The 18,553-nt window shown below is 37.3% G+C and overlaps 1 protein-coding gene across 10 annotated transcripts in view; it reads left to right on the plus strand.

Annotated features, from left to right (window-relative positions):
- The window catches only part of FOCAD (focadhesin), a 270,485-nt gene that overhangs the window by 160,446 nt on the left and 91,486 nt on the right, over positions 1-18,553 (plus strand). For all 10 annotated transcript variants that reach the window (XR_011531312.1, XR_011531311.1, XM_070589694.1 and 7 more), the window contains 4 exons: positions 2,827-2,961; positions 6,446-6,496; positions 7,305-7,388; positions 15,340-15,478. Coding sequence is in view for 8 of the 10 variants with exons in the window: in XM_070589694.1 (XP_070445795.1) it covers positions 2,827-2,961; positions 6,446-6,496; positions 7,305-7,388; positions 15,340-15,478 (409 nt within the window). In the remaining 2 variants the exon portion in view is untranslated. The remainder of the gene's footprint in view (positions 1-2,826; positions 2,962-6,445; positions 6,497-7,304; positions 7,389-15,339; positions 15,479-18,553) is intronic.

Consider the following 18,553-nt stretch of genomic DNA (forward strand, 5'->3'; position numbering starts at 1 on the left):
GTTGATCTGCAAAGTCCATCAGACATCTGTGAGGCCGTCCTTTGTCATGGTATTTCGATTTATAGAAATATTCCAGTAACAAAGCTGCTGTTGACCAACCTCACATCTGGGTTATATTCCTTTTTTCCTCTTGCCTGCAGGATATTTCTCTCTGGATGTCTTTCCATCAACTCGAATTAAACATATCTCCAACAGAACTCATCATCTCCATCTGCCATCTCCTGCACTATGCTCCTTCTTCCAGCTTCCCCTCCTTTTCCTGTGATGCTATTTATTCACTCAGATCTCTAAGCCAAAACATGTCACTGTCCAGTTCATTCTCCAAGTTCTTTTAATTCTTTTATTCTGTATCTCAGATATACCATTCCGCAGGTTCCAGTACCATCAGTAGTTGATAAATACTGATAATCTGTTCTATACTTATTACTGTGTTGGGTGAGGGGGAATGAGAACTGCAAGACATGGTCATTATCTTTAAAGAACTTAATATCTAGTTGGGAAGACAACTTGCATTCACAAAAATAGTGAACCATACTAGACAGTATATAATTAAAGGCTAAATTGGGTGGTACAGAGTTTTAAGTGTTAGAAGTTGGAGGAAAGAAAAGGATAAAACGAGGGCTTGAATTGTAAGAGAAAACTTAATTGTGGAAGTGGGATTTGAACTGAGTCTTGAAACAACATAGATTGGAATTGGATAGGCATTTAAAGGGAGGAGAAAGAACGGACAATTAGTGAGTATATTGAGTGTAAGATTTTTCGAAAACCTTCGAGGCTCTTTGTATGTTAGGGACTAGTGAGAAATAGGAACTGGGGAGGTGGATGATTGCTTTCACTTTGGCTGTAAGGCTACCAGAAGAATCTTTCAAAAGTGCCATTTTAATTTTGTTTGTTCCCTAACTGAGAAATCTCTGGAGTCTTCCTTTTCTTTTCCATTCTGATCCAACCTGCTTTGGTATTCTAGGTTCTCTCTGATCTCCCAGCCTTTCCTCACCAGCACTCATTCTTTCTGTGCCTACAACATGCTTTTTTGTGTGTGTGTGTTTTTTTTTGTTTTTTTTTTTTAAGATTTTATTTTTTCCTTTTTCTCCCCAACGCCCCCCGGTACATAGTTGTGTATTCTTCGTTGTGGGTTCTTCTAGTTGTGGCATGTGGGACGCTGCCTCAGCGTGGTCTGATGAGCAGTGCCATGTCCGCGCCCAGGATTCGAACTAACGAAACACTGGGCTGCCTGCAGCGGAGCGCGCGAACTTAACCACTCGGCCACGGGGCCAGCCCCTTTTTTGTGTGTTTTGACTTATGCTTTCCATTTCCTTGTGGGCTGCCTGCCTGATTTCTGTCCATTCCTTCTTCAAGTCCCATTTCAAGACTTACTGCCTGTTGATACCCTCTCGGATGACTCTCACCCAATGACATAGCTTTCTTCCCTGGATTCCTCCTGAAACTATTTTCTGCTGAAAATAGCTCAGGATCTAATCATGTTCCTTTTGTTTTCTGATAACTTAGAATTATATACATTTCTCTTCCTTTATGATAAGGTGCTAAATTGTTTGAAGGGATAGATTATGTTTTATATTTTATTGTTCCTCTTAGTACTGTGTACCGCTCTGGATTTATACTCGATGCTGAGTTGATAGCTTTTAAAGAATTGGTTTTTTATTTCAAATACTGATATTTGTAACGTTAGAGCTACTTTGTATAAACCTGCCTATCGTCATGCTGGCACATTAGTACTGGAATCCAAATTTGTAGTGGATGCCAAGTCAAAGACCATTTTTCTGCTATTTCATGGAAAGTAGAAAATGAGAGCAAAAGCACTGAATCCAAGTTTTCTGAGATACTCTTTCTGCTGTCTTTTCCTTTGAGCCTCTCCTTAATCTGTGTCCTTAAGTATATATTATTCATTTATCTTTGACATCTTTTCACTTACTACCTTATGTAATTTTTCCTAAATAATGTATTCTTATAAATGGAGATAAATTGTGTGTTACTTGAAGCTTAATAGAAGAGATTGGAGTATTTTAGAAAGATTAATCCTTGTTAAACTCCTTCTAATTGATCTGTGTTGGCACTCTTCCTGCCTGAGTTTTAAAATTTTAATAAAATATCTATAAGTGAAGAAATCATCTGTTGTAGTTGGAATTAAACTAAAGAAGACATTTGAATAGCCATAAAGCCAGACATTGAAATGAGCTAAGAATACTTGGTTTAAGGAAATTGGATCAAGTTAAAAATAACATTTTTCTTGGGCTTTAGTTTTATCATTTAACAATCTTAAATGATCTGAAGTGACTTTTAAAGCAAAGTCTTAAATTATTATTTTAGATAACACAATTATTCTCCTACCGCCTTTAAAAGTTTGTAAGATGATTTGAGAGTGTTTGGTTTATATATAACATCCTAATTTTCTGAATGGGGATGTAGTTTCGGCAGGGCTGAGAAACTGCAAGAACTGTGGATTTAGAAATGTTCTAGCATTATCTTACCCTTGCTTGTTTCAGAGAATGGTTCTTCTACACTATGTGTGTGTGTATGTGTGTATGTGTGTGCCTGTGCAAGAGAGAGAGAGACAGAGTTTTATTTCCTTGGTTAACCAAAATGAAGTAGTGAAAAAGCAATTGAGTGAGGCAGGCTGGATCTTCTTCAACAACAGTTTGTATTGGTTTAAATAATTTCTTTTGAGGATACCTTATCAAATCTTAACTTTTAGGAATGTTTTTGGTTTTTTCTAAAGTTTCCTTTTGTAGTAAAAGATAGTACATTTTAGGAATGGACTTTTATGAGTTGGGATTTTGTTAAGCATTGACTTTTTTATTTGCTTCACAGGTTGTTTGCATTCGCTCCACTTGGAATGCTCTCTCCCCAAAGCTGAGTTGTGACACAAGACCTCTCATTTTGAAGACCCTCAGTGAATTGTTTTCTCTGGTTCCTTCCTTAACAGTCAATACAGCTGAATATGAGGTATGCTTTTGGAGCTCAATAAATTGTCTGTTTTTACATTGAAAAGACATGTGCTATATAATAACTTTTGGAAAAACATATTCATAATCTTTTGTTTGTCAAAAATCCTTTTGCACTTTTTGTTCTGAGAACATGTTGCGATCTTTATGGACTTTTAGGAGTAGGAGGATATCCACCCTTATCAATACTGTGTCTTTAAGACTTATTTACATAAAGGATACCAAGTTTTTATTATGAGAGTATAGTCAAGATTTTAAAAAGTCAGTATGTTAAAAGTAGTGTTTCCGTAATAGAATTCATGGGGCCAACAGTTTAAGTTCATTTTGTTGGTGTTTTAAGTTCTAAAAATGTTGCAAAGACTAATAAAGTAGGGCAGAGCCTCCCAATGGTACAGACATACTGTCATTTGTGTTTTGCTTCTAGCTTGGGCAACAAGATTTGATTTTTACCTGTTTGTTCACATATTCCACATATATCTATACTCTTCATCTGTACTCCTCAATGAGGATGATTGTAAAATTAAACTGTCAGGACAAAAACATAATTTTGTGAGCTACTCAGTGTTTGTCATTGTAATGAACTGAAACACTTGGTAGAAGATGCTTTGCTGTAAGATTCATATATTTCTGCTTAACCTTTCCTTTATTATCTCTTCTTTGAGTGAAATGAGAGGGTGGTGAATTCGTTATGTCTCCACTTGTGTAGCCACATTCCCTTTCATGTCTGCCTTTTTTTGTTTTCCTTCAAAGAGCGGCAGTTGCTTTCCATTTGAAGTCTTGGTGAACTTTTAGTTTGATTTGGTGCTTCACAGACTTTGATAAACCACCCCTTCATAAGATTCCAGTAACAGTCCCTTATATGTTTTAGATCACATTATAACACAGGATTATAGGATAATGCTTTTAGTCATTCTAAATGCCACATAGTGAATAAAATAAAATAAAATAAAATAAAATAAAATAAAATAAAATAAAATAAAATTTGTCCTTATTGAGGATAAAATACCCAGCACAGTGCCTGGCACAGAGTATATATTCACTAAGGAGTTGCTGAGTGAATGATGAACCAATTCAGGATATTGTGAGTTTATTCTCACATCTGGGCTTTTGTTTTAGGGTATTTAAAAAAGAATCTGTTGGAGATAATTCACCAACAGTCTTTTTTTATGGCTACTGTTCATGGGTACGTACTCTTATGTTGTCAGAAAGTCTGCTAGCCTGCTGATAAGGAACTAAGACTAAAAACAAAAGTAAGGACAAGTTGTGTATATTTATTTTCTGTCTTCAAGGGCTGAACTCATATACCTTTGTATTGCTTGTACTTTGAGTTATTCAGGTTTCATTACAGGTTAGTTTGTGTATTGGTTTCTTATATTTGCTTACCAGTGGCTGTGAGTTGTCTGTTGGAGTATATGCTTTTCTTCTTCTTCAAATTTCACATTCTTTTCCACTGGCATCCCATTTTGGCTTATAGTCATGCTTATGTTGATATTAGGGTTCCTCTGCTGTTCAGATAGACTGCTTTGGGGCCATTCCATCCATCAGTTTCCTCCCAGAAAGGGAGAGCCCTTCAGTGACCATAGTCCACTTGGAAGCAGAAGTAAAGAAATGTAGAGGGAGACCTCTGTCTGTCTGTCTGTCTGTCTGCCTCTCCCTGTCCGTCTCCTTCTCTTCCTCTCCACCCCGTTCTTCCCTTTCATTTCTCCCGTCCCCCTTCCCTCTATCCCTGTGTCTGTTTAAATATTTTGTTATCTGTTAACTGTTTAGAGTTTGGATGTAAGCCAGAGTTGAATGTAATTTTTCCAAGGCATTTCTTAGGTTATTGCTATCCCTGGTTACCTCAGTGCCTTGCGTTTGCCTAAAATGAAGTCCAGCCTTTTTATACCTAATCAATAGGCCTTTTAGAATCTGGCCTCACTCTACTTTTCTGCCTCCTGCATTCCAGGAACGCGAAATCACTTGTTGTTTTCTTATCCCCCTCCAAACTTTTCTATCTCTTTTCCTTTGTTCATAATGTTCTCTCAGTCTAGAATTACTTTCTTTTTGATCTCTAATTTTAAAATCTATTTTAGGAAATAAAGAATTGGTTTAACTCATCCCATCCTTTGAGAATTTTTCTGCAACCAGGAGTCCATTGCTCCCCAAAGTCTTTGTCTAAACTGTTTTAAGTACATTTATTTCTATTTTATACTACAGGTATATGTACCCATATATTATTTTTCCCATTAAACTATAAGCTTGTTGAAAATAGAGTCCATATTTTAATTAGTGTGTTTTCTGAATTGCTTTGCAAAGTCCTTGGTATAATCATTAATTGAGTCAGAATATTTTTATTAAAACTGTACTTAGAGATACTAATAAATAATAGACGCTATTTTTAAGTACCTATTATATTCCCAGCACTCTTCTAGTTCCTTTATACCAATTAGTTCTAATATCTGATAGAAAGGTATTATTTTTCATTTTATAGCTAAAGAATCTGAGGTTTTGAGAGGTCTGTCCATTCATTAAACAAATGTTTATTTCCTACTATGTGCCAGACAATTAACTTGGCCAAAACTGTGATTTCTAAGTGAAAGCTGGTGTCTAAACCCAGGCCTTTCTAGCTCCATAGCCTATATTTTTCCATTACACCACGTTGTCAGTCCCTATCTTCCAAAAGCTTGAAGATTGATAAAGGAGATACACATAAGCAATAATAATTATAGTATTTGGTGAGTACAGATAATGTAAGGGCTATGAGAGAGTGGTGGAGTGAGCAGCATCTTAGGGGAAGTCTAACCAAATGTTATTTAGTTGGTGCTGTTTCACTAGGATCTTGAAGAATTAATAAATGTTGCTTCTCAATGAAGTTTGGGGAATCGAATACGTAAAAGTAAGGAGGTATAGGAAAACCTTATATGATTTAAAAGGGCAAGAAGTTAGATGTGGCTGAAATGAAAATGACAGTGAATATTGGAAGATAATGACTTTTCATGCTCAATGATTTATTAAATATTTGTCCTTTGAGGGCTTTATGGTCTAGGCCTTTGAAAGGAAAAAGATAGTCACTGCCCTAAGGAGTGTACAACCTAGTAGGGAGCTAACCACACACACAGATAATCATACTAGATACTAAAGTGTACCATGTGCCATATGGCCATTAGAGAAGGGAGCGCTCTCTTCTGGATAGGGGATCAGGAGCAGTAGCATAAAAGAAGGGACTGACATTTGTACTAGGACTTGAGAGGTCAGTAAGAAATGGTTAGATTTCTAAATTTCGTAATCATAAAATCTCATTCTGTTTAAAATATCCATGTGTTTAAATGATGGGTCTGTTTCTGAGTATTTTCATTTTATGAATGATGAGTAAATACAGATTAAGTCAATAGCTTGTGGTATAATTTTTAAAGTGATTTAATTTTTACCATTTACCACCTTAGATGGTTTATTCTCAGTTTTATCTTTGTCTTAGAAGTTTATTCTGATGTTGGTTGATTTTTCAGAATTTTAAAGTTCAAGTCCTCAGCTTCCTCTGGACCCACACCCAAAACAAGGTATGTCACAAGGGGAGTCAGTGAAACAGAACCAAACTGGGGAGAGGACTGTAAAATCAGACTCAGAATAAAAAATGTTAACTCCCTCAAAATGATGGTTTCTTGATTTTAAAAGAATTGTGACTATTAGTAAGTTTAGGCTTTAAAATTTAATCTCAACCTATGCCCATTAATATATTTTCACCATAAAGTACGCTTAGTTCTTTGTGAAGCTGACAGATGTGAAGGGGGACTGTTGCTCTTGTGTCATATTTTTGTATGGTTCTTCCCTTTCCTGCTGTGGCCCTCCTCCACCAACAAGCAAACGCTCAAAAAGTCCAGTCCATCTTTTGGATGGCATTTCCAGTCAAGGAGTATAGAGAAGAGGGTGTCAGTGATGTTATGCCTGACTCATGAGTGAAAGAGCTTAGGTTCCAAAAGACTAACTTGTTCTGTTAGTAGCTGGAGAATCAGAATCCAAAACCAAGTCTATCAGACTCTAAACCCTCATACTCCTTCCACCAAACTATACTATCTCATGGAGCCCTGAGCAATTATGAGTAACTTTATGGTTAGTGCTCAAACTAGGATAAAAATTTAGTGCTACTGGTCTCTCTGCTCAATGCTATTTTCTCTCTATTTTTCATTGGGACAGATTAAGCAAGGCTTTAATACCATTTCCAAAGCATTGATTATAGAACTTTGAGGTTGGTGAGGGAAGATTTTCTTTCTTCTTAGAGCTGCTATTTAATATATATATACATACAGATATACACACACATATATATATGTTGTTTCTTTTTTTTTCTTTTACTTTTACCCTATCTAGGACCCAATTGTAGCAAATGCTGCATATAAATCTCTGTCACACTTTAGTGCTGGAGAGCATACCATTCTCCATCTGCCTGAACAGGTAGGCCGTTTTGCTTTCTCACTGGTATCTCTTTACGGCTGGGTTTTACTTTATTTGCATCTCCTCTCATAGGAGATCCTTACCTGATGGATGTATATGTAATGCTAGATGTGTTGTCCATAAAAGATAAGAATTTGTATTCATTATTTGTTTAACTTGTAAAAGATTGTAGAGGTCTTAGACTTCACAGATGATGAATTTAAATCTCTTTGAAGCAGTTGGAAGACACCTATGGTGCAAATGAAATCTCCTCAAGGTGACTGGGTACAGGACTGCATGCCTGTGCCCGTGGCTTACTCCAGAAGATCTGTGCCACTGTAGGAAGCGTTTTGCCCCCATGGTGCACCATCTTGGACTTGAAATGCAAGCATAGGCTTCATAGACTAAAGTTGTATACCACCTGTGCAGCCAAAGATCTTTATTTGTAATACAGAATTGAGATCCCATATAAAAAAATCTGCTGTTTATTACTTTAGTGTGAAATGGTGTATGGCTTAGCCCCAGAGAACTGGATGAAGAAAGTATCACTGTCTTTTTGGGTTTTTTTCCTAGGAAGATTTGCCCTGTGATAACATCGTGCCAGTCTTCCTGTATTTTTTTAGTATGTGGGCTGCCAGCATGGCATGGCCACTAACAGAGCAGTGTAGGTCTGCACCTGGGAACTGAAACCAGGCCATCGAAGCAGAGCGTGCTGAGCTTAACCACTAGGCTACTGGGGCTGGCCCCAGTATCACTGTCTTTTAAAGGTTAATAATACATAGGATGACATTATCTTAGTTTTGAGATGAAACTAAAAACATACAACCTTTTCTAGTATCTGTCTAGTATAACCAGCTTTAAATTATTAGATCATGTTAAGGAGTTAAGTGTCTGATTTCACATTTAGTATTACTACTAATTCAGATGCAAATAGAAGTTTATTGAATGCCTTGAGTGGATAAGACAGACATTGTGTTAGAAGAAGTTATATGTAACATTACCCAGTATCTGTCCTTGAGGTCAAATGGCAAGACGTTTTGGTGTGAATTTCTTCGGGTCTTCAGGTGTTAAGATGGGTTGACTTTTTCTTCTGAATTGAGTTTATACAAAGATTAGATGCCAGTAGGAACCAGGCAAACTTCTGTTTATTGAATTGAATTGGAGCCACCATGAATATAGGCTCTTGTAAAACCAAATTCTAAGTAAGGTGGGATTTCCCATGTTATTGAGGACTAAAGACAGATTGGCTGACTTGTCATGCAGTTATCACAAAAGGAAGCCTTAAGAAAAGGTGTTCTATGACTCATCAAATTAAAAAAAGTAGAACTTCAGACTGCACTATAGTGACCAGCAATACCCATAGCTTCTTACAAAGAAAGAGAGAAAGAAGAAAAGGAAAAGGAAAAAGAGAAAAAAAGCTACATGTAAATTTGGTATGGGTCAGCCCCAGTGGCCTAGTGGTTAAGTTCAGTGCGCTCCGCTTCAGTGGCCCTGGTTTGGTTCCTGGGTGTGCACCTACATCACTCATCTATCAGTGGCCATGCTGTGATGGCAGCTTACGTACAAAATAGTGGAAGATTGGTAACAGATGTTAGCTCAGAGCAAATCTTCCTCAGAGGGAAAAAAAATTTGGTATGCAAACTCCTACCAGTAGATTAGCTGCAGCATCTGGAAAGATACTTTTCATTATTATTATTTTTAGTAAGCGATTGCTAGTTTAGATCACAGCATAAAATTACCTTTTTTTTAGCTACTACTCCTGACATATTCCAGCTGGAATAATAGCTTTAATTAAATAACACCCATGTACTCTTGATTCTTTAGTCTCTACTTCTTTAAATATTGGTATGTTAATATTTTTTCCTACTTTAGAGTTTATTCCGTTTCCGATTATGTTAGAGTTTATACTCAATAAGCGCTATACTCAGTCAAATATTAGATACTTTCTTAATCTAACTCTTCTATAACTTCTGATCCCTGAATAGCTGTAAATAGCTCTTTATACCTTCCAACATAAAGGATAGTGATGTGTTTAGAGTTGGGGTTTCTATACATGTTTGGATTTTCACCATCAGAGTGAAGAGCTATGAAAGAAAGCTCTAAGGCTTATCCTCTTTTAGCCATGCTTTTCAACCTTTTTTTCTGCCCTAACCGCCTTCTGGGATATAACTCACTCCCAAAAGTAACAATGGTTCACTACTGTGGATATTCTCAACTGGGATTAAGATGAGGGCACAGAAGTGGTTTAAAAGAGTTTGCCTCTCACCCCCAGCCTGATATAGAGGACCTGCCACCTCATGGAGAGTCATTGCTTCTGAGACTGAGACTGCGTTCTTCTTTTGATTGATTACTGATTTTCGGTTTGGCTGTTTGAATACCTAAGGACTGCAAGTCCAGAAAGTGATCAATTTGTTCATATCCCAAACAAGTCGCCAAAGGCTAAAGTTACAACCGAGTCAGCTCCGCACTTCTGTTTTGTAGACAATGGTAGTGATGTGCAACTGAGGTTCATTTACTATAAAAGCATATTTTTGGGGCCGACCCAGTGGCGCAGCAGTTAAGTTTGTACCTTCCGCTTCAGCAGCCTGGGGTTTGCCAGTTCGGATCCCAGGTGGGGACATATGCACTGCTTCTCAAGCCATGCTGTAGCAGGCATCCCACATATAAAAAATAGAGGAAGATGAGCACACATGTTAGCTAGCTCAGGCCAGTCTTCCTCAGTGAAAAGAGGAGGATTGGTGGCAGATGTTAGCTCAGGGCTAATCTTCCTCAAAAAGAGCATATTTTCAATTGTTTCGAAAGTCTCTGCTAGGTAGGGACTTCCATAATGTCAAACTAAGATTCTTCTTTGTTGTCAGAGGTTACTCACTCTGCACCAAGGGCAGTTTGGTTTACTCAAAACTGAAGGTTACCTGTACACCTTTCCAGTGAAAGTTCGTCCACATTCTCTCTTTCCACTTGTGGAAACTTGTGAAATAATCTTTTAAATTAGCACATTGTGACTTTCAAGCAGAAATTTTTTTAAAAAAGGTATAATGCACCCTTATCAACATGGCTACTTTTGTGGATTATAATTCAGCTACTTTTGTTAAGTACTGCTTTTCTTTAAATTTGCTAAAAGATTTCTTGTTGATTGATGAACGTCAATTTAAACTGTGAAACTCATCGAAAGCTAACAGGATGGGAGAACAAAAGGAGTAAGATGAGTGGCAGACGTCAGAAGGAAGATTAGGGTTGACTGAAACAGTACATCTCAGATAAGATGGAAAATGTCAATGGGTAGTAAGTAGTGTTGAATGAGACACCGCGAGAATTAGGGATTTCAATAGCAAATTCATTAACTCATCTGTCTTGCCATTGGTTTGTTATTAGGAAGTTCTGTGGGAATGGAAGTGATAGATACTTCACACTTGTGTTGATTTTATAATTACTTATTGGACATATACTAAGGGGTAGGCACTGTTTTATGAGGTGGAGAATGTTGAATGATTTCATTGTTTTGTTGGTTTGTAAAAATATCATTGCAAATTACTTGAAACACGCAAATCAAAAGTTTGATTCAAAAATTTGAGGGGCTTCACTGAGGACCTATTGATTAATGTTAAAAAATAGAGGTGAATGGGGGCCAGCAGTTAACTTTGCACACTCTGCTTTGGCGGCCTGGGGTTCGCTGGTTTGGATCCCGGGCATGGACCTAGGCAGGGCTCATCAAGCCATGCTGTGGCAGGAATCCCACGTATAAATATAGAGGAAGATGAGCATGGATGTTAGCCCAGGACCAATCTTCCTCAGCAAAAAGAGGAGGATTGGCAGCAGAAGTTAGCTCAGGGCTAATCTCCTCCTCCAAAAAAAAAAAAAAAATACACATAAATGATTTTTCCCTTTTAGTTTGTATTTCTTCTCTTCTTTTTAGCTATTTATCCTTCTCCCTTGCCTTCTTTAGTGCCAAAAATAAAAAAAAACCCAAACCAAAACAAACAAAACCAGAAAAACTATGGAGAATTGTTTTTCTGGTAAAACAATTAGTAATAGATAAACATTTAGGTAGAAGATTGACTCTTCTCTCTGACTCGGGTTCATTAAAAAATATTTAGCTGTTTAAAAATTAAACTTTTTATTATAGAGATCTTAAGATAGATTGTGTTGTTAATTTCTGGAGTTAATTTTAGAAGTGAGTAGTATAAAAGAACTCGTTATGCATCCTGGGTCGGTATTAATATGTTGTAACCTGTTTGGCTTTGATTTAAGTGAATGTCACTGCATTCATCAGAAGCTGTTTCTCTTTTTAAATGAATTTATGCAGATACTTGACGTGTTCCAAATAAAATCCTCTGTTTATGCACAAAATCCTGGATTTTCATAGGTTACATACATAGAAAGGTGGTTGAAAGGTTATCTGGCTCAGAACCCATAGTGAGGTATTTTGTAGGATAAGCTTTCCAATGTTCAATTTGAAGCAGATTTTAAAAGGAATTTATCATTTTATATTTGGCTCTCTGTTTAAGTTTCTTCAACAAAGCTTATCTGTAATTGGACGGGCTTAGTTGTTGTGTGTGTATGTGTGTGTGTGTGTGTTTTAAATATATATGCAGTTTTCCTGGGTGTTTTAACAGCTAATGTAATAAAATTGCCAAAATTTTATAACTTTAGCAAGTATTCTTTCATATGACTTCTCTTGATTTTCCTTAGTTGTTCTCACCTTGATCTTACTTGTTATACACAAAGGGAAAAGACTGGGGCTAGCATAGGGCAGCTGGAACAAATACTTCTCTGAGAGGGAGCAGAAGAAGAGAGAAGTGTACTGGATCCAAGTTCTAACAATAAGGGCTAATTTGTTCAGGAGAATCAACTCACCTTTGAAGAAACAAAATTGAAGGATACCATTATAAAATTGGAAGATACCATTATAAGTAGGCAGAGTGTATCATCTGTACTTAAATTACAGTATCTCTGTAGTCTTTTTATTAACATACATGCATTTTTAAGATGCAGACATATGCTGTTTACGACATAGCAGATAAATTAAAATAGGTGTCCAGTTATATGAATGTGAAATTAGACAACTTAAGATGGACGAGTGGATCAATTTTTTTTATCTCCAACATAGTAGGTCTTTCTCTAGTGGCTCTCAGAAATATTGATGGCCTGGATGCTGTGACTCATTTTAAGTAATTTATGTTGACTGGGCAGAAAGACTGGATAGGATCAAATAAGTGCAAAAATTATTATATCTCTTTTATGCTAAATAATTCTGGAAGTGGAAGATTTGGTCATTTGGCATAGTTCATATACCAGTTTAAGGTCCCTCTGAAGATGGTGGCAGCTTCCATTTCCACTTCTTATGCTGCTTGGCCCTCCTCTTCTCCTCTTTTTATAGCTTTCCTTCCTTCCTCCCTCCTCTTCCTTTCTTTCTTTCTTTTTTTTTTTTGAGGAAGATTAGCCCTGAGCTAACATCTGCTGCCAATCCTCCTCTTTTTGCTGAGGAAGACTGGCCCTGAGTTAACATCTGTGACCATCTTCCTCTACTTTGTATGTGGGATGCCTGCCACAGCATGGCTTGCCATGCGGTGCAATGTCCGCACCCAGGATCCTAACCTGAGAACCCTGGCCGCCAAAGCAGAACGTGCGCACTTAGCTGCTGCGCCACTGGGTCGGCCCCTCTTCCTTTCTTTTTAAAATTGAGATATAATTCTCATTTCCATATAACTCACCTATTTAAAGTGCACAATTCAGTGGTTTTAGCATATTCATAGAATTGTGCAGCTGGTCAGAGAGCAACCACAGTTTAATTTTAGAACATTTTATTAGCAGTCTCCATTACCCCTTTCTCCTCCCTCAGCCCTAAGCCACCAATTTAATCTACTTTCTGTCTCTATCAATTTGCCTGTCTGGACCTTTCCTATAATGAAATCATATAGTATGTGGTCTTTGTGACTGGCTTCCTTCACTTAGCATAATATTGTAAAAGTTCATTCATGTGTAGCATGTATCTGTGCTTCATTCCTTTTAATGACTGAATAATATTCCATTGCATAGATATGCCACATTTTGTTTTTGCTTTCATTAGTTAATGGACATTTGAGTTGCTTCCATTTTTTGGCTATTATGAATAATGCATTCACATTCATGAACATTCGTATGCAAGTTTTTGTGTGATCATATATTTTCATTACTCTTGGTTATATACCTACGAGTGCAGTTGCTGGGTCATATGGTAACTCTGTGTTTAACTTTTTGAGAAACTGCCAAACTGTTTTCCAAAGGAGCTGTACTGTTTTACGTTCGCACCAGCAGTGTATGAAGGTTCTGATTTCTCCACATCCTCATCATCCCTCTGAGTTTTCATATCGGCTTAAGTGTTTACCTCTGCCTTCTACCTCCCCAAGTCTCCTGTCGCTTGTGAGTATGATGTATGTCAGAGCTTTCCAGTGCTTTGATGCCCTGCTGTGGTGACTCGCATTACTGGTGTAGTCTCCAGCTGTAAACATGCTTGTCTGTTTCCCCCAATATGCTGTTCAAATATCATTTTCAATTTGTACTATGATGTGTAAAAAGTCAGGAAGCAAGACGCAGACCCAGAACCAGCTCCTTTTGGGGAACTTTTTAGACAACTAGGACTGGTTAGAATCTCTAAGATAACTCTTGATGATACTAAACCTGGCAAATTTCAAGCATGTACACATACCAGAGACACTTGGAAAAGCCCACTTATCAGAACCAAAAGGTTTGCAAACATGCCAGGGTTTCTTTGGTATGCACTGATGTCAACAAATGCCGTCATGCCCTGTGTGGAGCAGGCGTTATTGTTCTCTCTGTAATTATGGCTGGCTCAGTCCTCTGAGAATTAGGTGCTCAATATTGAATCAGAATTAAGTCTTGTCTTGCACAGTGCTCGAGTGGTCAGGTTGCTTTAACTCTTCCACTAGTGAAGAGAACACTAGTTATGGTTGAAAGGCTTCATTGGAGTTAAGGTTATTAGCCTTAGGAGAAGGGTTTCCTCTCTGTTTTCTCTTACGCCCCTGCAAGAATCCTGACTCAGTGCAGCTCCTAAATGGAACGGTGCTTTGGGGACCTATGAAGAAGGCAGTCTGCAGGAATTGTTAATTATTTCTAAAAATAACTCCAGGAGACAGGCTAATGGTAATGACTGGGTTCTGGCACTTTATGGTTATAGCAACCACTTTTTTCTATTTTGCTTTCCTCCTCTAATGCTTAATTATCTCCATGTGGGCATTATGATGGTGTGTCATTGAAAGTATTAAAAATTTAATTAATTGCTTGACAGTTGTATCTTGTGGAAACTACAATAGCGGTAATCTTTTTACATTTTTTATTTTTGGTTTAAACAAACCTAACTAATCACAGAGCAACCGCAAAGTCTTCAAATTGCAAATAAGACATAATAAAGTATAGCTACCAATTACAGATTTCAGTGTTTTTGTATTTTATAGCAACAAACTGCTCAAGTCTAAAAAAAGGTCAACTAAAGCATTCTGGCCTTTTCTGATCTCTACTTTATATTCTGGAATATTTTAAGCTTTGTCATAGAGATATGGCTGGAATCACAAATTAAAAAAAAATTTATTCAGACAAGGCAAATATTTAATTATAAACCATAGGAATTCAATATATTGAATGCGTCAGTGTTTGCATTTTGTTGTTAGATGGTGTAAAATTTTATTAGTTTTCTATAATAATCATTGCTTATGCTGGCTTATAGTGACTTTTTTTTTTTTTTTTTTTTACTATATTACCATTAGTTCTTTACAGGGATCTCAGATGGTATCTAATAAGATGATTAGAGTTTACCATTTAGTCATTCTGAAAATGGATAAGTTTTTTAAAATTAATTTTTAATGGTCTTTTGACATTATGGAGCAATGAGTCTAACTCAGTTTTTAAATCTTGACGTAAAAAGGACAAAGAAAAGATTTTACATAGTGTTTTAGTATCACCTTCTCTTTCGTTTCAGGTAAGACCAGAAATCCCTGTTCCTGATGAGCTAGATGAAGATGAAGATGATGATGGTGACGAAAAGGAGGTGGATCTTTCAGTTCCTGGCTTCTGCTATCTCCAACTGTTGTCACTCACTGCTCCTTTGGTTTTACCAGGTGACTCCTATTTAGTGGCAGGGAAGCTGGCACTTTCCAGTGATTTTACCTGTCTGCTTAATTGTGTCCTTTTGTGATGTGTACATATTATAGCTTACTTTAATCATAAGTACTTACTTTCTATCTGAAATGCAAAACGCACCCATCTATTGCTATAGGGACCGCTTGAGGTAGTATGGTGTTCAAAACACCATGTTGGACTCAAATAAAATTGAACTGGAAGACTAGTTTAAACAACCATTTTCACTGAAAAATTAAAATTCATTTCAAAAGCTAAATTTATTCTGCAAGACAAATTTGCAGTGGGACTTCAAGGCACTGGTTCAAATTGTGGTTCTTCATTCTATAAGCTAAGTGAGAAGATCATTAGACTCTTCAGAGATTTACTGGGTAGTTTCTTCATGGTACACTTATTCTTTCTATAGAGTTACTCCAAAGATAGTACCAATATTTAAGAGGTATCAATTAATGCTTTTAAAAAAAATGATCAAATTTTATGATTACTCAGTTTTGGTGTAAAGCTTATAGGACCCTGACATTTTAAAATTATTCTAGTGCTTATGTGTGGTAGTCATTCTATATGGGTGTTGTATTTAGAAATACTCACTTGCCTCTCTTATTTTATGCCCTACCCAAGAGACGGTGGGTGGTCCCATCTGAGAAATTTGTTTGATTGTGGACTATGATTGGGAATTTACATTATTTTATTGTAAATTTCATTTTCCAACTATTAAAAAATTTCCCCAGGTGATTGATTGTGATTAAGTAGCTTTTCAGTATTAGCCAACATTTTGCCCAGCATGCATCTATTACCTTGTTATGTCCCAGATCTACCTTGAATGTTCGTGGATGTAAAAAATTAAATTCTGTAAACACAAGAAATGTCATCTTATCATCTCAATCACAACCTCACTAGCCTGTAATGTTGGAAGCTTTTTTTCTTGGCTTCTTCCCCCAGGGAAATTCCTGAGAAATTCAGCCAAATGTATGCTATTTAATTCTAGACAAAGCTCCTGTCACAGATCCCTGCCTCTTTTCATTAGAGAACACTAAATAGCATGTTTTAGACAAAGAGTTCACCTTTTCATTTCTCCTGATGTCCAGAACAAGCCTTGAAAACTTGTTCTCTGTTCCTTTCTTCTGTCCTTCCCACTTCCTACCTCAAGGTCTTCAGAGTCCAGGGCCTCCCCTGCAGTTACAGTGAGTCCAAGGAAGGGAAAAGCCTTTAGTTATTCAAAGTTCCTCCTGTGTCCTAAAATAGCCCTAGAGTTAAAAGTCCTCCTGGGCTTTTTTAATGGTGTTGTTCCTTCTTGCATGGATCCCTCACCCCAGTCTTGTGCTATTAGAAGGAGAAAGGAGGGAGGATATAGGTTTGCTGTTGTTTTTGTCCTCCCAGTGCGTGTAGTGATGTGGTGGCCATTCCCTGGATTTTCTCCATTGTTTGTCCTTGATGGTTACTAGCACCTTTCCCTGAGAAAGAAGGGAGGGGGGTGAGGGGTGGAGGCAGGATTTGAAATCAATAGCTGTCTGTTCTAGAAAATTCAATAATTAGCGTCAGGTGGGTGGTCTGGATGCTCTCTGTGTCTGGGAAACTGTGTCACCGTGGGCAGAGTTCTTCATTTTTCTGTGCCTCGCTTTTCCTGCAATTATTGGTGAACTCAAAACAGACCAGGAAAAAGGCACCAACTTTTGGAATATATATCCTGAAAGGTACAGGATGGATGATATATACTAGGTCTCTAGATGCTGCAGGCAAAACCCCAGATTGCAATGAATATAAGTGAATCCTGGCCCTTTTCTCCTCTTAATTCATTTCAAGTCAACACAAAAGCAGCTGCAAAGTAAGTTCAGTAATTTGCATTATTTTAAATAGAGATGTTACTAGTATTGATTTTTTTTTTTAAATTTTGAAATAATTTTAGACTTACATGAAGTTGCAAAAACAGTTTAGAGGGTTCCTGTGTACTTTTTACCCAGCTGCTCCCATTGATAATATCTCATGTAACCTTAGTTCATTATTCAAACCAGGAAATTCACATTGGTACAATACTATTAACTAAACTATAGACCTATTGGATTTCACCATTTTTTTCATACAGTATGTAAACTTTCGGGATTAGCCTTTTTTCACTCAGCATAATGTCTTTGAGATCCATCCAAATAGTTCCCTGTATCAATTATTTGTGTTTTTTTTTTTATTGCTGAGTAGTATTCCACTGTAGGATGTACCACAATTTGTTTATCCACTCACCTGTTGAAGGACTTTTGGGTTGTTGAAAAAATTTATATCTAACACTCTGTGTCCTATAAATTTTCAGCTCTTTCAAATTCTCACCTGGTCATCTGGAAGGAAGAGAAAAGGGCAAGGCTCAAAGGCAATGGAAAAAAATCCTAGTTGCTAGCTCAGTGGCTGGGGGAAGATGGTGTTTTATATATCAGTTGTACTCATGGTATCTTACCCTCATTTAAACTGTTCTCAGGGCTTGAGTTATTTGAGAATCCTTAGTTCTCTGAAGAGCTTGACAAGTAGACAAATTGCTATTCTTGTTAGTCTACGTGCAGATGTGTACTTCCCTCTTGACATGTATCAGCTTTTGCCAGAATAGAATCCCTTCTGAGAAAGCATGAAATTACCTTCTCTCACCATAGCTCTCTATCCACACAAACAGATGACTCTTAGCTACATTCTGAAAAGTCTGTACCCATACTCACCTTGAAGCAGTCACACATGCGCGTGTGTGTGCGGGGCGGGAGGGGTGTGGGGGTGGGGGGGGCGGGAATTGGGGTATATGGCCTGCAATTGGATGTTGCTCATCTCTTTCATTTAGATGATATATTGATCAGGGTCTTGACAAGAAAGGCACATTCAGGTGGAGTAATTGAGAGTTTGATAAAGGCACTATTTACAGTTGTGTTGTCAAAGTTAAGGACATTCACAAGCAATAGGGAATCATCCCACAGTGGTTAATGTTCCTCAGCCTGAACAGGTAAGGGGAGATAGGGTTAGGAAAATAAGAGAAAGCATGTGTGTCGTAAACAGGGATGCCTAAGGGGAGCCAGAGCCTTCAGAAGAGG

The sequence above is a fragment of the Equus przewalskii genome, chromosome 22 (genome assembly GCF_037783145.1).
Source record: "Equus przewalskii isolate Varuska chromosome 22, EquPr2, whole genome shotgun sequence".
Classification (NCBI taxonomy): Eukaryota; Metazoa; Chordata; class Mammalia; order Perissodactyla; family Equidae; genus Equus; species Equus przewalskii.